This window comes from Tympanuchus pallidicinctus, unplaced genomic scaffold (genome assembly GCF_026119805.1).
Source record: "Tympanuchus pallidicinctus isolate F22 unplaced genomic scaffold, pur_lepc_1.0 scaffold22, whole genome shotgun sequence".
NCBI lineage: Eukaryota > Metazoa > Chordata > Aves > Galliformes > Phasianidae > Tympanuchus > Tympanuchus pallidicinctus.
Genome location: NW_026294739.1, coordinates 29148863 through 29167503, shown reverse-complemented (window position 1 = coordinate 29167503; position 18641 = coordinate 29148863). Strand labels below are relative to the sequence as shown.

Sequence of the window (18641 nt, the reverse complement as noted above, 5' to 3'; positions counted from 1 at the left end):
TGCCATAGAACGTTGTTCTCCCTCTGTGTGAGATTCTGTTCCCTTTGCCTGTATAAAATAAACATCTGTAGCTCAAAGTAAATTTAAATGCCTTATCTGTACAGTACTGTTGTTTCTCTGTGTACAAACAAGTCACAGTATCACAGAATTGCAGAGGATGGAAGGTACCTCAAGATCATCAAGTCCAACCCCCCTGCTACAGCAGTTGCCTTACAGCAGCTCACACAGGTAGGCATTCAGATGAATCTTAAATATCTACAGAGGGAGATTTCACAACCCCTGTGGGGAATCTGTTCCAGGGCTCCATCCCCCTTACCCTAAAGAAATTCTTCCATATGTTTGTATGGATCTTCTTATGTTCAAGTTTTAGGCCATTGCTCCTTGTCATATTGCTGCACACCACTGGGAAGAGTCTGGCCCCATCCGTTTATCTCCCACCTCCCTCTAGATATTTAAAAACATTGATCAGATTCCCCCTCAGTCATCTTTTCCCCAGGCTGAACAGACCCAGCTCACTCAGTCTTTCCTCATACGAGAGATGCTCCAGGCCCTTGAACGTCTTCATGACCCTCTGCTGGACTCCTTCCAGGAGATCTCTGTTTTTTGTGAACTGGGAAGCCCAGAACTGGACACAGTATTCTAAATGCAGCCTCAATGCAACAAATTTAAAACAAGCTTCCTGCATGTATCAAAGATTACAGAAATTCAGGGAGCTGTGTGGTACTGATGTAGTAGGTTTCAAAGTATGAATGTGGGAAAAGCAAACGGAGAAAAAAAGCTTGAGTAGTTCAGGGTAGCTTGCTTCTGTGTTCATGATTGAATTACACTCAATTAATTGTATTTTAAAATACGGGAAGAGTAAGGGAAAGCTATTTCACTTAAAGTTTACTTCATTAAGATTATATGTAATGAACACAGGTTCCAAATTTATGAAAATTGAGCCATGAGTACGGTGATTTTTAATGAAGACTGCAATTTTTTTTTCCCCAAGATACTTAGTCTTAAGTAAATATTAATTAAAACTCCAGATAATTTCAGTGCAATATTGTGTAGAGGAGCAAGCTGTACTTTGGAGGAAAAAATATACCTTAAAAGTACTGTGGATTAATTAGGCACTGCAGTTTTTTCATCTAAAGCATTGTGCATACCTGATTATGGACTCCTTGCTGCTCTTAGACGAATAATTTAATTCCTAGCAAATACCTATATAATTTAATTTACTTTTCTTCCCCACGCAATGCTGTTTAACAGGAGTTTGTATTACTTCCTAATTCCTTCTGCCCTTCCTGGCTGTATCACTGTGTGGTGACATAACCCAGTAGTTTCTTTGGTTTCACACACTGCTGATAGCAATGTAACATGACCGTGATTTTGTTGTAAGCATGAGATAGAAGAAAGAAGAAAAGCCTTAAGGATGAGTCCATTGTAACACCTCAGATACGCAATATTAGCTGTGATTACCACAAAATAGGGTTGGGTTAATGAGCCGTTTTAGGGAACTCGTACTTCACTTGTCAAGTCTGTTAAATATGTATGCTGAAGTCAGTTATTTCCAATTGTTACATGTTGTTTGTAAACGCTGCGTAAAATTCCAGCTACATAAATGGAATGTAATTAAAAAAGTAATTTATTTTAATTTTGTGGGTTTTTTATTTTTTTCTTGACAGCTTCTGAAATGGTTTGCATTGTCTAGCCTGCCAGTTGAATTACCTGTGTGCATAAACAAAAAGATTTGCCATCTAGAGTCTTCATCATGTTGCTTTACATATACTGAGAATATTCATATTAGAATATTAGTTTAATAGATAGATAAGAAAGCAGAGCCTGATGTCACTTGCCTGATGTTATATTGCATGTTAGTGGAAAGCTCTTGGGTTAGCCTGACATCTCTGCCTGCCAGTTCTGGCTTCCAGCAGCCAAGCCTCTCGGTTCTGTCTCAGTATCACTGAGGGCCTTTGTGGTTCAGAGCATGCACTAGGGGCTCTCATTTCAGAATTATACACGTTTCAGTAAGCTGGGTAGTTGCAGAGGAACGATATCTTAATGTTTTGGAATTGAGTAGCAGACATGAAAAATTATTTCAGCAATATTTCTGATAAGCATTGATTCTGTATTCAAATATTGCTGTTACAAAGTTGGAACCTGACTAGTGAGAGACTGAACCTGACTACTGTGAGACTGAAACTTTCAATTAACGTAAACACAGCCCGCAGCTACAGTACTTTTCTAATCTACTTGGTAAGCACTCTGCTAAGAATTAATTAAGTATGGAGATACACAGGCAGAAAGTACTTTTCTAGAAGACATGAGACACTGGAAATTGGAAGTACAGCAGTGAGTCATGGTACGTGTTTTTGGGTCAGGACAGATTGCCATTTTTGTTTGCCCTTATGTGCTACAGAGATAATGGCTTTCTCTAATGGCAGGTCAGAAAAGAACATCTAGACTCAGTTCCTGATGGATAAAGTGAGGCAGAAAAAAACAAACAGTGAAGGAAATAACATGGAAAGCACTGATAGATTCCGCTGAGGAAAGTGTGCACTGTTAAAGATAAAGTAGTCACGTGCTTCCACTTAATTAAATTAGCAACAGGAGATTGTATGTGTGTTAAACTAGTATGTCACTTCTTGGAAGAAACAAACCTGTTAAATGGAGCAAGCTGCTGATTAATTATTGTGAAGAAGCAATATTTTACAAGAGTAGTCTGCTTACTGAAGTACATTAGATGGCTTTTAAGTAACAAATTGGCACCTGTTCCCTGCGTATTAAACTGACATGATGATATGGTACCCTTGCAAAGAAGTAATGAGACCTAGCTAAGGAGAGCTTCACCAGAGCACAGTGGATATATTTAGACACCAAGGACAGAACTATGAGCGATAAAAGGATGTATATTCTGTATTTATCTTGGATGTTTGACTCAAACGTGTTTTCTTTACAGTTCATTTTTACTGTTTATGCCATAGAATTTAAGCCATTCTCAAAATGTTAAAAAAAAGTTTCACAGGGATTTCTTTTGCTGTTTGAAAACAATTTATGGAACTTTTATTTTATGAAGTAGTAGAGAATAGAAGCCACTTGTTTTATACTCATATTTAAATACTCCATTTTGCCTAAAAGATGCTACATTGGCAGCATTGGTCCCCTGGCCATTTTCCATGGCTGATAGTGAGCAGAAAGATTCAATAGAGCAGAAGAGAATGAAATGATTTGTGAGACTGCAAAATTACCACGGTGATAGACGTTAGCAGGTAATATGCTTTCAGCATTACTTCTCTCTATTTTGTTTTTCTGAGTGCAGTAGGGAGCTTTCACTGGAAACAAGTTTACTTTTCTGGTTCACGTAATTTTACCCTGAGTAAAATGGAATGATCCAAAGTAATATTTTAAGTTGGTGCATAACAGTCATTAATCAAGATGAATGTTCTCACCTAATGAAAATGGCTCATAAATCCTTCTTAATCATTTTAAACATAGATGAGTTTTAAGAGCAAAATTGCTCTTACACTTAAAGGCATCTCTTAGAGTAATATAGTCCAATTTTAATGTGATAATTGGGAGTTTTATTTGGTAGTGCAGTTTTTTAATGATATTATTGCTTGTTACAGATAATGATATCAATTAACACCAAGGCAGCAGAGAAGATGTATTGTTGATAGTAAAGTGTTCCTACACATATATGTATAGCCTGCTGTGAATGAACACAAAGATACTTTGTAGGGAAGATCTATGCATTATAATCACTGACTCAAATAAAATAGGCAACATAATTCAGGGTCTTCAGCTGAGCATCTGACTCTCAGCTGTTCTGTTTTTACTCAGTATGCTGGTTTGAGTATTAAAGTTCTGTTTTTGGATGTGGTATTAAAGTGCATGTGTTTGGGAATGTAGACTGTATCTTAAAAAAAAAAGATAAAAAATAAGAAACTAGGCCTTAGCTCATCACAGGCAGCTTCAAATCTTTGTTTATACACATTTGGTGTAACATAGTAAAGTTCATTAACCATCACAAAAAAAAAAACCAAAATCCACCACACCAATCTTGGGAATAGCATACATTTTATTGTATTATCCTTTATGGTTACATCCTGCATGAGTTTCTTGAAGAGAACGGGTATAACCTTTCAGTTCTTCAGCAGAAGTCATGAAATGCTGGTTGGTTGGGTCGGTTTGTTTTTGTTGTTTGTTCACTGTTTGTTTTGAAGTTCTTGCCTATTTTCTTGAACTAGCTCATACACACCATTTGAAGTTTTGGCACATCAACACCTAATTGAATTAGATTAGAAGCTGTTTCAGCTGAATGAGTGGCATCTTGTTACACAAAGCCTTATGCTTTATGTTACACAAAGCCTTTATGGACTGCATAGCAATTTGATTTCAGTCAGTGTAATACTAAGTCAAATGAGTATTCATGCATGGCCATTAAAATTGTAAACTAAATCAGTTGTGTTGGTACAGGGTTAAAAACCTTTAACAGTGTCTCAGAATGAAAAATTTTTAACTGTGCCATAAAAAACATTAACAAATAAAGCAAATGGGACTGAAAAATGTATTGTAAACTCGTCTGGTAAACAACAAAATAAACTCAAATACCTTTCATCTTACGTAGATGAATGACTTCAGTCTTACTGTTAACTGATCCAGCTCAAGATGAGGATAAGCACAAATCACACTAATATTACAACTGTAAAGCAGTTTAATATATCTGTGCTTTTTGGTTTCGCTTATGTAGAATTTTAATGAAGGTATAGAGCAGCACCCAATGGTCAGATCTGGCTTAGAGAGCTTCTTGAATAATGGAAAAATATGACTATGACTTAAGAGTAATTAGATTTGCAATCCTCATGGCACTACTTCGTGAAACCAAAAAATTTAAACAAGAAAATAGAGAAGAAATATTTTTTCATTTGGATCTTTAGAGTCCTTTGGTATTTACCACGCTGAGATTCAAGAATCTACATAATTGACTTAATGTCTAGGGAGGGAGTTTATTGGAGAGCATCCATTGTTGTGAAAGAACAATTCTGTGTTTTTTCACACAAAATTAATGTGCTCGTGTAATCTGATCCTAGTTGGTGGATTTGTGTATGGAGCTTCCCAGACTTTGGAAATGATAGTGTCAAGTCATTTTAATGATTACATCTCTATTGTCTAGAAGTCTAAATGTCTGCTCTATTTTGTAACCAGTAAGTTTAGTTTCCAAGTCTGAGAGTATTTTATGTTGTAGTTCTGGAATAGAGAATAATTCGTTCTCCATACTTGTATTAAAGGAAGGTAACTACTGCAAGGCAAAGTAGTGACAGTCCTAAGTGTTGCTTCGATGGAGTCCTGCAGAGAAGAATTTAGTGTTTCTCATTTCAGTTGTCATCTGGCATAACTGTATGTATGCAAGCACATACTGAAGAATCACCTAATGTGGTGCAAGCTGATGTGTTTTTAACTCCATGAGGCAACATCCATCCATTTGCCCAGAGGCAGTTAAGGCATGCATTGACTTAGATCACCTTGCAGCTAGTTTGCTTTTGGAGGCAATTAGGAATATAGTGAAAAAGATTCTTCTGTCTCTGAAAAGTGTTCTGCAAATGTCTAGACAGTGCGTGTGAAACACTGTGATTCTGGAAGTATTTCAGACTTGGAGCTCTCACATGGCTGTGAAACAATACAGTTCCAGAAAGGCTGTCTCTAATCTTTCACTTGTGTGTGAAGAGAGATCTCTGTTTGCCAGCTTCCCACAGAGAAGCAAGCAGACAGGATTGCTGCTGCAAGGCTGTGCTGAGGAAACCAACAACGTTGACCTTCTGCAATCTGGGCATTATAATTAGAAAGACAACAATTCACAAAGCAGTGTGCTTGTAATTAAGGGTATGTAAGGGGGAGTGGAGGAGGGAGAGTTTCATGACTCTCTTAACTATTAGAAGATGCTTATGGGAGAGAGAATGAATGAGACATATTAGTGGGTTGGTGCAGTTTTTTTCCAAATATTTTTTCAAAGAGGTCACAAGGCAACATGGCTGAGGCAAGAGTTTAAAAGCTTATGTTATGGAGCTCGATAATTGATAATAACATAAAATATCTGCTTTTAATTGCAAGGTGATAAATGTCATAAACTTTCCTGCTGTAAATTGTGAAGACATTGTGATGAAATGGACCAAACTGAACTTCATATTTGAATTTCACTTACACAAGAGACTGCTCCATGTTAACCAAATACAAAGGGCTTCTTTCTTTTGTCTGCTGCTGCCAAAACTCCTTTGCAGCCAAAGGACTTCTCCACAGCATAAGAACTGCTGCTGCTCCACAGCAAACCAGATTTTTGCTGGAGTGGAATGTGAACCACTTCACTTTTGAATATCCCAAAATCAGGGGTATCTGGGGCATCCTTATGTGAATAGTTGGCTGTAGCTTAGTATAACCTGTTATTGCTCAGAATGAGAGAATAAAGGGAATACAGGTGACCAGTTCTAAGATCCTGTATGTGGGCTTTGATGTGCTAGTAAAATCTGGGGCCATGCTACCTTAATTTCTATCAGCAATCCCAGCAACTCAGGCAACAGCTGTGAGTCAGTGGCTCACAACTATATAGCAGAAACCAGAAGCACAGTGCAGGAGGGAGCGATCAGTGAGTTTGGGGAACTCTTTATCACAGTAGTTCTGTCTCTTCCACATAACGTTGTGCTCACTTTCAGATTGGTTAATCTCACCCTAGAGTTGATATGATTGTATTTAGCTATTGACTAGACAGATGGCTGAAGATCTGTATTCAGGAGTTCTGGCTTTATTGCTACTCTGAAGAATTCTACCATTGAATTCTAAAAGCTTCTTGCTGATTCACAAGACGTGGCTTTTCTTCTAGTCTGTGTTCTGGGGATTTTTTTCACCAAATCTCCCTTCAGAGAACACCCTTTGAAACTAAAAAGGTAATTTTTTTACAGTATTAATTGCTGTTGCAAAAGATTTCCTTTTTCTTCAAGCTTATGCAAATAATAAGTGATAATGAGAGGCTACACTGTGCTAGTTCAAATCAATATTTGCTTGCCTTATCGTTCTGCAGGCTCTTCTAAGGTAATACACATAGTCTAATAGAGATGTTCCTTCTACAGTACTTGTCTTACAACCGAAATGCTGGCCTTTAACTGTTGAAGAAGTCTCTGTGTTGGTGGATCCAACTTCAAAGTCTTTTTTCCCCTGCTTACTGTGTAGGAAGAACTCCCACCAGATTTATAATCTAGGTCCTATTTTCGTAGTTATGAATATTTAATTTGATATTGGTTCTTTCTTTTTTCTGCTTTGTTCCTGTTGACTTCATAAGTAAAAGCTGGTAAGATTTGGTTCAGTTATTCTGTAATTGCGAGGCTTTAAATCTCTTTTTCTTTGAGTTTCATCAAGACAAAAACAAATACTCATTGATGTCAGCAGGAGCTTGTTGGAATAAGGCAAGAGTGAACAGTACAGTTGTGCAGCTGTAGTTCTCCATGTAAAAAACATATAATGTAACAGATCTCTTCGGTAGCCAAGGAAGGATTTGAGTCAGAATTTGCCTGTAGCATCAGTTTTTATTCCTTTGACATTTTTCTCATCTTGGGTCTGGTTTTAGTCTTGCTGCTATGGCAACATACAGTGAGGCAAAAAGGTATTCCAGCAAAAAGGTCTCTCCTTGCTGACGGGCAGCGGGAGGGAGTGGATGTTGGAGCTGTTCTTTGCAGCTGCGAATAGCAATGGAGGAATGAAAGGGATTTTAAAATGACCTTCTGTTTGCATGTATACAGGAAAAGACACTGGTGCAAAAGTTCAGGGTGACAGCAGAAAACAGGTGAGTCAGATTCAAATCATTCTTGGTTTCAGATGAGTACTAGCAGGATGATGTGATGTATTCGCTTCCATAGCCCAAGTTATCTTCCTCCCGTGTTCTCTAACTCTCTAAACAGATCAAAAAATTGCTGACTATACTAATTTCTTAGCACTTCAGCAATTAATTTTGATTGTATCTCAGTTTTCTCCACGCTTTTTTCCCTGTAGCTGTACCTTAAGATCATTGTGTCTTCTTGCATATGGTCAGTCCTTGATTTCAGAGGTAAGAACTGACACAAGCAGGAGTGGAGACTATTCAGAGCCCTGTAAATACCACATTTATTGTCACAGCAGCCGAGTACTAGAAGCACTCTTCTGCTAGCTGTTTGGTACGTGGTGCAAGCAGAATATTCCTCTTACGAATGCAAGTTGTTCCCATGAAGGTGTGCTGTGGTCAGTACTCTCTCCCAGACAAAACAATGCCTGCGAGCAAAAGGATGTTTTTGACCAGATACCTGTGTCGATTGTCAGTAACCATACTTAAACAGCTCTTTTACAGAAACTTGTATGGAAGACAGCCTGAGAAAGAAACACACTGCAAACTCACCAAAAAAAGCTTAAAAGCATTCAATGTGTGGCATAGTGAAATATTATTTCACTGAATCATGTTGCGTTAACGTGGGAGAGACATGTCAGTATGTGAGGAGGAGGAAATGTGCCAGCAAGACAACAGGACTGCATTTTGACAGAAGTCACTTCGAGGAGCAGGCAGATGCAGTCTGTAGTGCTGGGGAGCCCAGCAGCTGCTCACTGTGTGCAATACAGAAGGGCTGCATCCAGAGCACCAGATTTCTGTCCCTGATCTTAGCACAAGCCACACTAACAGGGCTGTTGCAAATGCAGCCTAAAAGGAAGATACACTTTTGCTCTCTACATCCCATGGCCTGGCACTGGCAAAATCTGCATAGGGAAGAATATCAGTTCGCTCTGCTCAGAGCTACCAGCAAGCTCGGGAATTATTGTCCTTGTCCTTTTGTCCACAGACAAAAGCTAAAAAACATAAACCAGAAGACGGAAACTACATAGGCTTTTTCTTTGCATGGACTGCCACATTGTGTGGAAGCCTGTATATGCCAGTGACATGAAGGTAAATTCTTCTGATCCGAGAGGAGCATCTGCCATTATAATGCAGCTCACAGTTTATATTAAAGACAGCGTAGCCTTTAATAGACCACAGCAGTGCTTCTGATAATAAAAATCATGTTGCCTCATGGCACTTATGAAAGCTGTAGTATGAAGTGCTTTGCTTATGGGGTCTCTCAGCTAGAATAGTCTGCAGCATGCATCTTTTTCTTCATTACTGCATACAAATGATGCTTAAATAAATACTATTGATATTAATGTTTGTAATGCTAATGGAAATAGCTCATGAAAATAGAGGCTGTTATGAAACAGCAATGGAGCAGAACCGGTCCTAAAATGAGAAAAAGACAAGTTTTTAATTCAGCCGATTCTAGCATAAATCTGAAGAAGATTTGGATCATTACCTGTGACACTTGGGTTGCCAAAGTAACCTTGACTAGCCAGCTGATGTTTGCACACTGCATGACACTGTCACCATGGAGATCCTGTCCATGTGATTTTGCAGACATGATGCAGTTGCAGGCTCTGCTGACACACGGCAGTTAGATACAGAGGAATTAATTATTGGTAAGGAATGTTTTTGCCAGCAGCTCTTCTTTCTGTCAGAGAGCGAGCCTGCACAGAGCTAAATTTCTTATTTGTTTAGCTGTTTGTGTCAGGGCAGGATGAGTTGTATGAGGAAGCTCTCTTGGCTTTCACGTGGAAAATTCTGAATTCTCCTGATGGGAAGTTCATGCTCTCCTGATTTTGGAGAAATCCAAAATGTCCAAACTGTTCCATGCCAAAAAAAAAAAAAAAAAAAAGGTGTTTGAAAGATAAGAGCCATTTACAGAATGCATGTTCAAGTAGTGGAAGCTGATTGATCACTGGTAATATTCCTTTATCAGCTGAGACTTCCATCCTCCTAACAGCTGCTCTTCTCATCCACATGCAACTTAGCGATGTCAGGAAAATTGTGCCAGTGGAACAGGGAGTGAAATTTGTTCCCACACACAAAATATTTCAAATTTTTCTCAAAAAGAAGCTTCAATTTTTTGTGTGTGTGCTTTCCTTGCCGGCAAAGCAGTAGCACTCCAAAGTAGATTTTGGACTTATTTTGTGGAACAGCACCAAATCAAAGGCCATGTTGAGTGTTAGAAAGATCTCATGAGATAACCAAAATTTTTTATCTTTTCCTAGATGTACAACCAACTTATGGTGAACCAAGGCTTATTATTCCAAGCTATTCCAAGGCTAATATTCCAAGGGGAATATTAGAGAGCTGGAGGGAAACAGCCTTAATGTGACATGCTGGCAGGCTTGGACATTTTCAGTGTGTAAGCTGAGGACAGAAGGTGATTCCTTGAGATGATTTGTGGAAATAAATAGTGATAATGAACCAGAAGGTGTGGAAATAATAAGAGAAAAAAATACGATTGTAGATCATAAAGCGAATGCTGTGTTCCACTGTGCCTGTCTGCTAGTGGGGACTGTTCACATTTGGGCGCTGATCTCTTTTGCAGCAGGTGATGCTACAGGGGATAGAACAGTTGGTGAGTATGGTAGGTTATCACTATTGCTGGAGACGCTCAAGAAAATAAAGTACAAGTGCTCTGCCACTGTCTGGTAAATGTGCCTTGGGTAAGAGGGAAGGGTTAAGGACAAAGCCTGCAAAGATGAGACTGTGACCGTGACAGCTTGGGCAATAAACTGCATTCGACCTCATGCAGGTAAAAGAATATCCATTTTTCTATTGCACTGGTGTCTTTCAGTTGCAGATTTTGCTCTCCTAAAGTAAAAGCGCAACTTCACTAAAAGTTTTGATAAAATTGCAGATAGTACTGAGCTGAACAGCACTGCATACGATGATAAAACCATCGTGTTTTAACGGCCCGCTAAGAGATCTACCCATGGCATTTATTGTTTCTAGCCACTAAACATCTGTATTAAGAATACGGGACTAAAGTCCCCAGTGTGTTGTATTGGCATAGCAAAAAATACAGTGCACAGCTTTGCAGACTCTTATTTTACTCCTGGGACTGGTTCCTTTTAAGAGCCAAATACAGAAATGGATCATAAATAGAACATTTTCTGACCAGCAACGTGAAGGCGTTTATGCCTTTCCTCTCCAACCAAGATCTGTTGGCAGTAATTGTTGCTCTTCTCAGTGTGATACACAATATAGTAGGACAGAAATGGCTGTGGTACAAGAGAAACTCTGAGATCCCAGCCATAACATCCCCTCAGGAAAATACCACTGAATAGTCTTTCCCACAGCAGGCTGTCTTTGCTGCCTTTGTCATTTTCTAGCCTGTGTTTGTATCAAGACTTCTCTGAAGATTTATCTTTGGGTATTGGTAGCACAACATCTATTTAAATGTGCAAGTGTGTGTTAATGGATGAAATTTACAAAGCGATGTTAAAGCTGCTTGATAGCCTGTAATGCTGGCACAATGCAGTGAGTGCTCACAGAGCTCAGAGAGCGTGCGGCACTTGGGGAGTTATGGTGGAAGACGAGTTTTGAGTGTTTCTCACAGGGCCTCGTAACTGTGACTTGTTATTACATAGATCCTAATTACCAGATTTATTGTCACTGCTCAGTGGGGATATTTAACAAATTATCCACAACTGTGCTACTTGTAAGGCTGAAAGGGATGGGAGAAACACGCTTGCTCAAAATCCTTTCTTCAATTATGAAAGGATACTCCCTAAAGCAAATGCAAATTGTTTCCAACTGGGTTTGAAAATTCCTTTTCCTGTGTTTATTACCATTTTTCATTAGACTGAAAAGATACGGAAAGCTATTTATGCTGCAGAGAATGTTTAAAAATACAATACATCAAACTAAAAGAATATGATGCAGAAGTGTGAATTGTGTTTGGGGGAAAAGGCAAACTTTGGTTCCTTTAATTTCTCTTTTCTATTATTAATTGCTTTCTTCTCTTGCTACCTAGGAGAGTTTATGTTGGGTTCATGGGACTGCATGGCTTTTATTTCTTTTCAGCAATAAGTTTGACAAATTTCCTTAGACAAATAACGTGGAAATTTGAAAGTATTTTCGCATTGTTCACTAATGTGTAAAAACAGTTCAGAATCCAGTGCAGAGCCTTATTGTACGTATCATGTGAATGTTAGGCTTTCTCAGCATAATTTCCTGTAATTTAGCATTACTTCAGTCACAACCACTGTAAGGAGTGAGTTATACTGAAAGGGCAATGGAAAATTTGTCCTTTATTCCAGTAGAAATTCTTTAAATTAGGAATTGCCTAATTGTCAAAGTTCACATGGAAAAGCAAATGCTTTTGGAATGTGCACAGAACAGCAAACTGTAACCATGCTTGTTTAGTTTTTAATGCTCTCTTCTCTACAGTGTTCTCTACAGTTTTAATATTCAGGTGTGTTGGGAAACAAGCAGTTGCAGTCTTGGTTGAATAAGTGAATTAGCAGCCATAAACTTTAAAATAGAAGAATTACTCATTTATTAAACAGCTCATGGTATTGCATTGGTATAGAATTTGATGAACTGGGTAGGCAAGTTGAAAATGACACTGAAGGATGCTGATGTTGAATCAAACTATTTTTTTCTCTTCTTAATGTATTTTAATGTTTCCATCTGGATCCCGTAGCCACTGTTATTGTTAAAGAGTGTGTTTTCCCTTTTCCAATGCCTGCTGTTTACATTTGCAAGCTACTTACAAGTGTACTGGAAACCAGTGAACCTTTCTCCAGAGTCTTAAACTCAATACCATGCTTGTGAAAAATGCAGGGAAAGCACATTTTCTCAGATTTGCCTTGTGAACTGCAATATGGTACAGATTAAAATCAGTGTTGCATGCTTTGCTTTTTACATGATGTTCTGGTAATAAATTTCAAAGATGGGTAAATGTGTTTGCTGATTTCTCCAATTTTATCACATCTGTGTATTTATGCTGTGCTATAGACTCCTGAAAGCTTGATTTGGCTAACAACATTTACAAAATAACATAGCTGCTGCTTTGGAGTCATTGTTGGATGTTAAGGGAATACTGTCCATGTTACAGAAGTGCTGTTGTGGGTTACTTAGATGGGTATTGTTTAAGTAAAAGTTACTGTGGTTTTTGGTCAACATATAGAGTCAACCTTTTATCCAGTTGAATTAATGCAACAGTGTATTCCAAGGTTAATTTGTCAGAGAGTTTTTTTTTTCTTATTAGTTTTTTTTCATCATTGCAATTTTTCTTTTGTTCTATCAGATTTATTTTTTTTTAATGTCTGGTATTTACTAATTGAGTGAACCACTCAGTAAAATTAAAATTGTAATATTGAGTTCACTGCAGCCAGCTTTCAGAATAAGGCTGACAGATGGTAAAGACATTTTGTGCCCAGTATCCATTAAATTTAATTGAAGCTTGAAAGCTGTATTTGTTTAGTGTCTTCAGAAATGTCATACCACCTCCTGTATTGGACATTCACTAATGATCTTGGGTGCATGGACCTCAATTCAAGCTTTTAATGTACTGTGGGCCCCACATGTTCCCAAGTCAGCATTTTGTTTCTAGCTTCTATGCCATTATTCTTAAAATAGTCAGTAGAACTATGTCACAGATGGCAGATCCTATTAACATAAAACTTTCTTGCCTCAATATATCCTGTTATGCCAGCAAAAATAGTGTGGTAAGGCTATGGCAAAGCCTTTCTGTGGCCTTTATTTTCAGTTTTCTGATGTTTTTCCACCATGACAGTGAGGAATTCTTGACATCTTCTAATTTCCAGTGATTTAGTAGTGTTCTGCATGCCTCACTTTGGATATTCAGTGAAACACACATGCAATGTCAGTTCATCAACACTGAGACCCCATGAGTTCTAAAACTGCATATAAAAATAAGCTCCTCTCCAGAGCATTCATAAGAAGTTGTTGTTCCTTTTTTATATGGGCTAATTGGTGCCAGTTATTAAATGTCTGGTATTGGTAAGACAGTATTCATTAAAAGAAACAATTAAAAATGTGGGGAAAGACAAAAGAAAAAAATACTCAATCATGCAATTAGAGCCAGCGTGGTCTATCACAGCCACTGCCTGGATATGGCATTCTTTCTGTAGGAAAGCAAAAGGATATAATTAACCATCATAGGTCAATTAGAAAAATATTTCACGTTTTCAATGAAAGTAAAATTTCTTCACAAATATTTTGCAAAGAAGAAAAGAAATTAATCTAATGAACAACCTGTCAAGATTAATTCCCTGATCCTGTTTCTCACCTCAGCTTTTGTACTGCAGTACCGTTATGTAGGTACTCTACTCAGAAACTGTCATGAAGCTTTGCATCCCATTTTGGCAATCACAAGGCAAAAGTCAAGCCTTAAAAAACCACTGGAAGATGTTTAACATATTCATTTTGTTTAAAGCAGCAGTTTGAATGGCATTGCTCATAGCATGCCTCACATATACTGCTGATTTTGAAGAAAGGCAGTCGGGATTTTCTATAAACGTGTGCTTGTAAATTATCAATATCTTATCTTTCTTTCAGGTGAAGGAGGCCATGCAGAGAATCCATGACCGAGGTAACATAGGAAAACTAATTCTGGATGTGGAGAAAGCACCCACTCCCCTGGTGAGTGCAAAGCACTACATACATGGCGTACAGTCTCACAAGGTAAAGCGTGGTAGTGACATTTGGAGAAATGTCCCTTACGGTTTTCTTGTATACTGTTTTCTTCTAAATCCATAGCACCTAAATAGAACCCATAATTATAATTTATACTTTTAATCCAAGGTGAAATGCAGTTGTAACTCCTGCACTCCCAACAGTTAAATTTCTATGCAGCATAGCCATCTCCCTCTCCAGAAATGTGCCTGCCATTCCTAAATCAGGATAAAACTGTCAAATCTATTTGTGTCCCTGTGACAGAAAACAAACAGACATTTAATGAATACAAAATTCCTGTCTTAATAAGTAGGTTGAACAGAAAAAGACACATTACTTCAGCGTCCGAACACAGAAGTGCTTTCATACAGAAGTAGGGAGTACCTCTGCTAGGAATTATTTTCTTCTCTAAGTATCTAAACACTTCCCATCCATTAGCTGCTTTAAAGAATCATACTGTCTATCTCTGGAAGAGCATGTTACATACATTTTGTGAACGTCCTACATAGCTGTGTTTCTTTTCTGAGAGTCTTAATGCCATTCTATGATAGGTATGCAGATCAAAGTCCACTTGTGCAACTGTCCTAAAAGCAACTTCCAGTTACAGAATTCAGCTGTAATCCTTGAAGGAACAGTTCACAGTTCTAACTGAAAGTGATGTCATACCAACAAAACTTTTGTACTGACAGAACATCTGTTTTCTTGCTGCATCCATGACTTCTTCCATTTTTAAAGTCATTTTATGAGATGAATCAAACAGAAACAAGACTGGGTAAAACCATGTGATAGGTGCTCTGATTTTCTTCATCTTTCATCCTGTAGATGGCCAACGACAGCACAGAGACAAGTGAGGCTGGAGAGGAGGAAGAAGATCACGAAGGGGACAATGAGAATAAAGAGCGCATGCCATTCATCCAGTAACAGCCAGAGGTGATGGAAGCAGAATGATTGATTCAGTAGAAGGGAACAAGACTGGGAAATATTCTCTGCATCAGTGAACAAATGCTGTAGTACAGTGTGTGTTGTATTTGTCTGCAGTCAGCTGAGCTATGAGCTGTTGATCATTGTTTTGAACTCAAGTGCCATTCTCATCCAGTGCAGTATTATGACATTCCTGTGTAATACCCAATTTCCCTGTAGGAGTCCCATGGATTTTTCTGTTTCAGTTTAAAAGCCTCATTAACTTACTGTGTAATTTTAGATGGGCATCTTTCTCATGTAAATTCCAACTTTTTGCATAAAGTTATTTGGAGGGTTGAGCTTTTTTTTGCAAGTTGACAACCACAGTAACAAAAAGTATTGCCCACTTGCTGTATTGAAGATTCTGCTAATTGGAGGGAGGATTCTTAAGTTTGTGAATTTTTCAGTGTTAAAGTAGTTTTCCTTTTATGAACCACAGATAGAAGTTTCAAAAATGGTAAGTTTATTTTCCTTTATCACGCTTCCTCATTTTATAAGCAATCTTGTCTTCATTTTCAAAAATACCTCATTTTGAATTGTGGAATCTGAAATTGTGCATTAATTGACAGACAGACTCTGATTAGTATCGTATAATCATATTAGCCATCAACACCAGTAATTAAACACTTCATTCAGAGTGCCAGCTATCTTGCTTTCCTGTTGATCTGAGTTATCGCCCCATATGTTTTAGGCACCAGAGGTCAGTTAGCTACTCACTTTAGAGCCAGAACAATTTGCATTGTTACTGACAGTTCAACATCGTGTTCTGTGAAGGATGCATTGACTCATCTGTGTCTAAAATCCGAAACATTTGTAGGTTTAACTTTTAAATCCCATTAGTAAGGATCACTCTTCAGTATGTGGAAGGAATTTGTTGGCAGAGTTTACTGCTCTTAAATCACTATGTATTGATCAACTATGAAGCTGGAGCTGAACTTCTAAAGAAGTTAACCCTTTTAAAAGTGACTTTTTAGACCTTAATCCCATCACAAATTATGCATGGGGATAACTTTACCTAGGCGAGTAATTCTATTAAAAGCTTTGCTCCATGTGTATGGTTATATTTGTGATTATTTGAAGGATCAAATATACAAAACCAGCTAGTCTATCTACCTCCCACTAGTGGAAACTATGTCTAAACATGACAAAAGTAAATATTTTTTCTTGACTTTCACCTATCCAAACAGAAGCTGCTCAGGTCCTTGGTGGTCTTATTGAAATAAACATTTTAAAATAACTGCAAACAACTTCAGTAGAAATGCTAAAAGAAAGTCAGAGACCTTGTTATAATGCCATGTATCTTTGAATTAATATATTTTTAGTACATTTTTAGCAAAGAAGTTATTTCTCCAGGCATGGCTAGTTGTGCTCCTAATTCTACAAATATGTAGTAGTGATAGAAGTTGAAAAATATACAGAAGGGGAGAAGGATTGCTTCTCAGGCTTTTCTCAGTGTGAAAGTAATTGTGAGTCTGGATTACTTTTATGTGTGGTTTTAGAGGATTCTCTTGTGTTGTTTTTTTGTTTTGTTTTTTTTTCCTACTTGTTTAATTTTTGCTGCCTGAGTATTTATGTCCATCTCTTCATACTGTGCTCATGAAGTTGCCGTCCTACTGTTCTAATGCTAGATAATTGTGCAGAATGTTCATTCTAAGCAAGTTTCCCTTCAGTTGAACAAATTCAGAAATGATGAGAGGAACTAACTGTGGAGGAAAATGCCAAAAAAAGCTTTTGTTGAAATATTAGTCAAAATGAACTTCAGCTTTCCTTATATATTGAAGCAGAATTTCATTCTAGTTGATTTTCTTTCTGTGTTGGACTTACCTAGGCTTCCGGTGCCATATCAAACCCAAACAGGAACTCAATATGCAGAAAAAATATATATTCAATGAGTTTTCCATGTGTTGGGGTCGCCCAATGAGCTTTTAAGAAAGGCCATTAAGTTTTCACAATTCAGTAGGAAACATGCCCAATTTTGTTTTGCAGTTAGTGTAACAATGTTGTCCTGCAACAAACCTTAACATAACTAGAAATTTTGATTTGACGCCAAAGTGAGCAATATTGCTGGTGACCTTTGAACTGGCAGTAAAGTGGCATTCTCAAGGCCTTAAATTAGTAGGGCAAGCAGAATAGCAAATCCATTCTTCTGTTATAAACCACAGTATGGTTGGCTCTACAGTTAAATTTCCCTTATAGATAAATAGAGAGGGGTGAGATGGTGGTCATGGCCACAGGCACCATGGGGACAACAATCAGATGAAATAATTTTGGCTACTTTTTCTGGTTTTGTTAGCAAGGCGAAAATACTTTTCATGCTAATTCATACCAACTTCAGGGCCATTTTCTGATCAGCAGAATGTCAGGTAATTGCAATGCGTTCAGAGGACTATTCTGGATCTACATAAGCACTACACAGATCAGTATTACAATCACTGAGCTAAATTCTACTCCGTGTTGTAGCGATATTAATATGGCACATATGAAGGTTACTAATGAAACGAATGAAAGTTTTCAGGTACCTGTTTTGGAAGCAGGATTTGTGCTAGCAGAATTTGGCCCATAAGCCCGAAATACTTTCTAGAATACCACAAACAGTAGTATCACGTTTGAAGTGGTAGAGGGCATGCTATACAAAATGATGGTGAGACTGTTGTTACTGAACAAGTCTTATTGCAGAAGAAATGAAGGTTTGTGTTTACTACTAACACTTGCGTTTAAACAACTGTAAGACAATTTGATAGTTTCTTCAAGTGAAACAAATTATTTCTTAAATTGCCTTAAAGGAACTGTGAAAGCTTCTCTTTATCTTAAGCCTGATTGAAGTGAACTGAAATACTGTTTAATTGTATTTGTTGCTTTAGAGCTTTTGTTATATTGTGCCTACAAAGCAAATTATGTTTACATAAAAATATAAATAAAATACTGAGCATAGCATTATCCTTGGCTTACATATTTTATTCTAATACAGTGCTTCACATTAGAGAGCTCACTTGGAGTTGGTTAAGAGGAAAATCTGAGGTCTCATTTTCCATTTCAGTTACTGAAGGATAAACAAATATTTGTTGTTTTTATTACAGAATACATCAAGGTTATTAAAATGGCTGAGCATGCTACTTTACCCAACATTAATAATTTAGTATAAAATGTT

General features: G+C 37.6%; 1 protein-coding gene across 2 annotated transcripts in view; it reads left to right on the top strand.

Annotated features, from left to right (window-relative positions):
* Positions 1 to 18430, top strand: part of VAT1L (vesicle amine transport 1 like) — a 46248-nt gene extending 27818 nt beyond the window's left edge. Inside the window, exons 8-9 of one of the 2 annotated variants that reach the window (XM_052686035.1) lie at positions 14417 to 14542; positions 15356 to 18430. In XM_052686035.1, the coding sequence (XP_052541995.1) occupies positions 14417 to 14542; positions 15356 to 15454 (225 nt within the window). In that variant the 3' untranslated portion in view covers positions 15455 to 18430. The remainder of the gene's footprint in view (positions 1 to 14416; positions 14543 to 15355) is intronic. The other variant, XM_052686037.1, reaches the window with a different exon arrangement.
* The last annotated feature ends 211 nt before the right edge of the window (positions 18431 to 18641 follow it).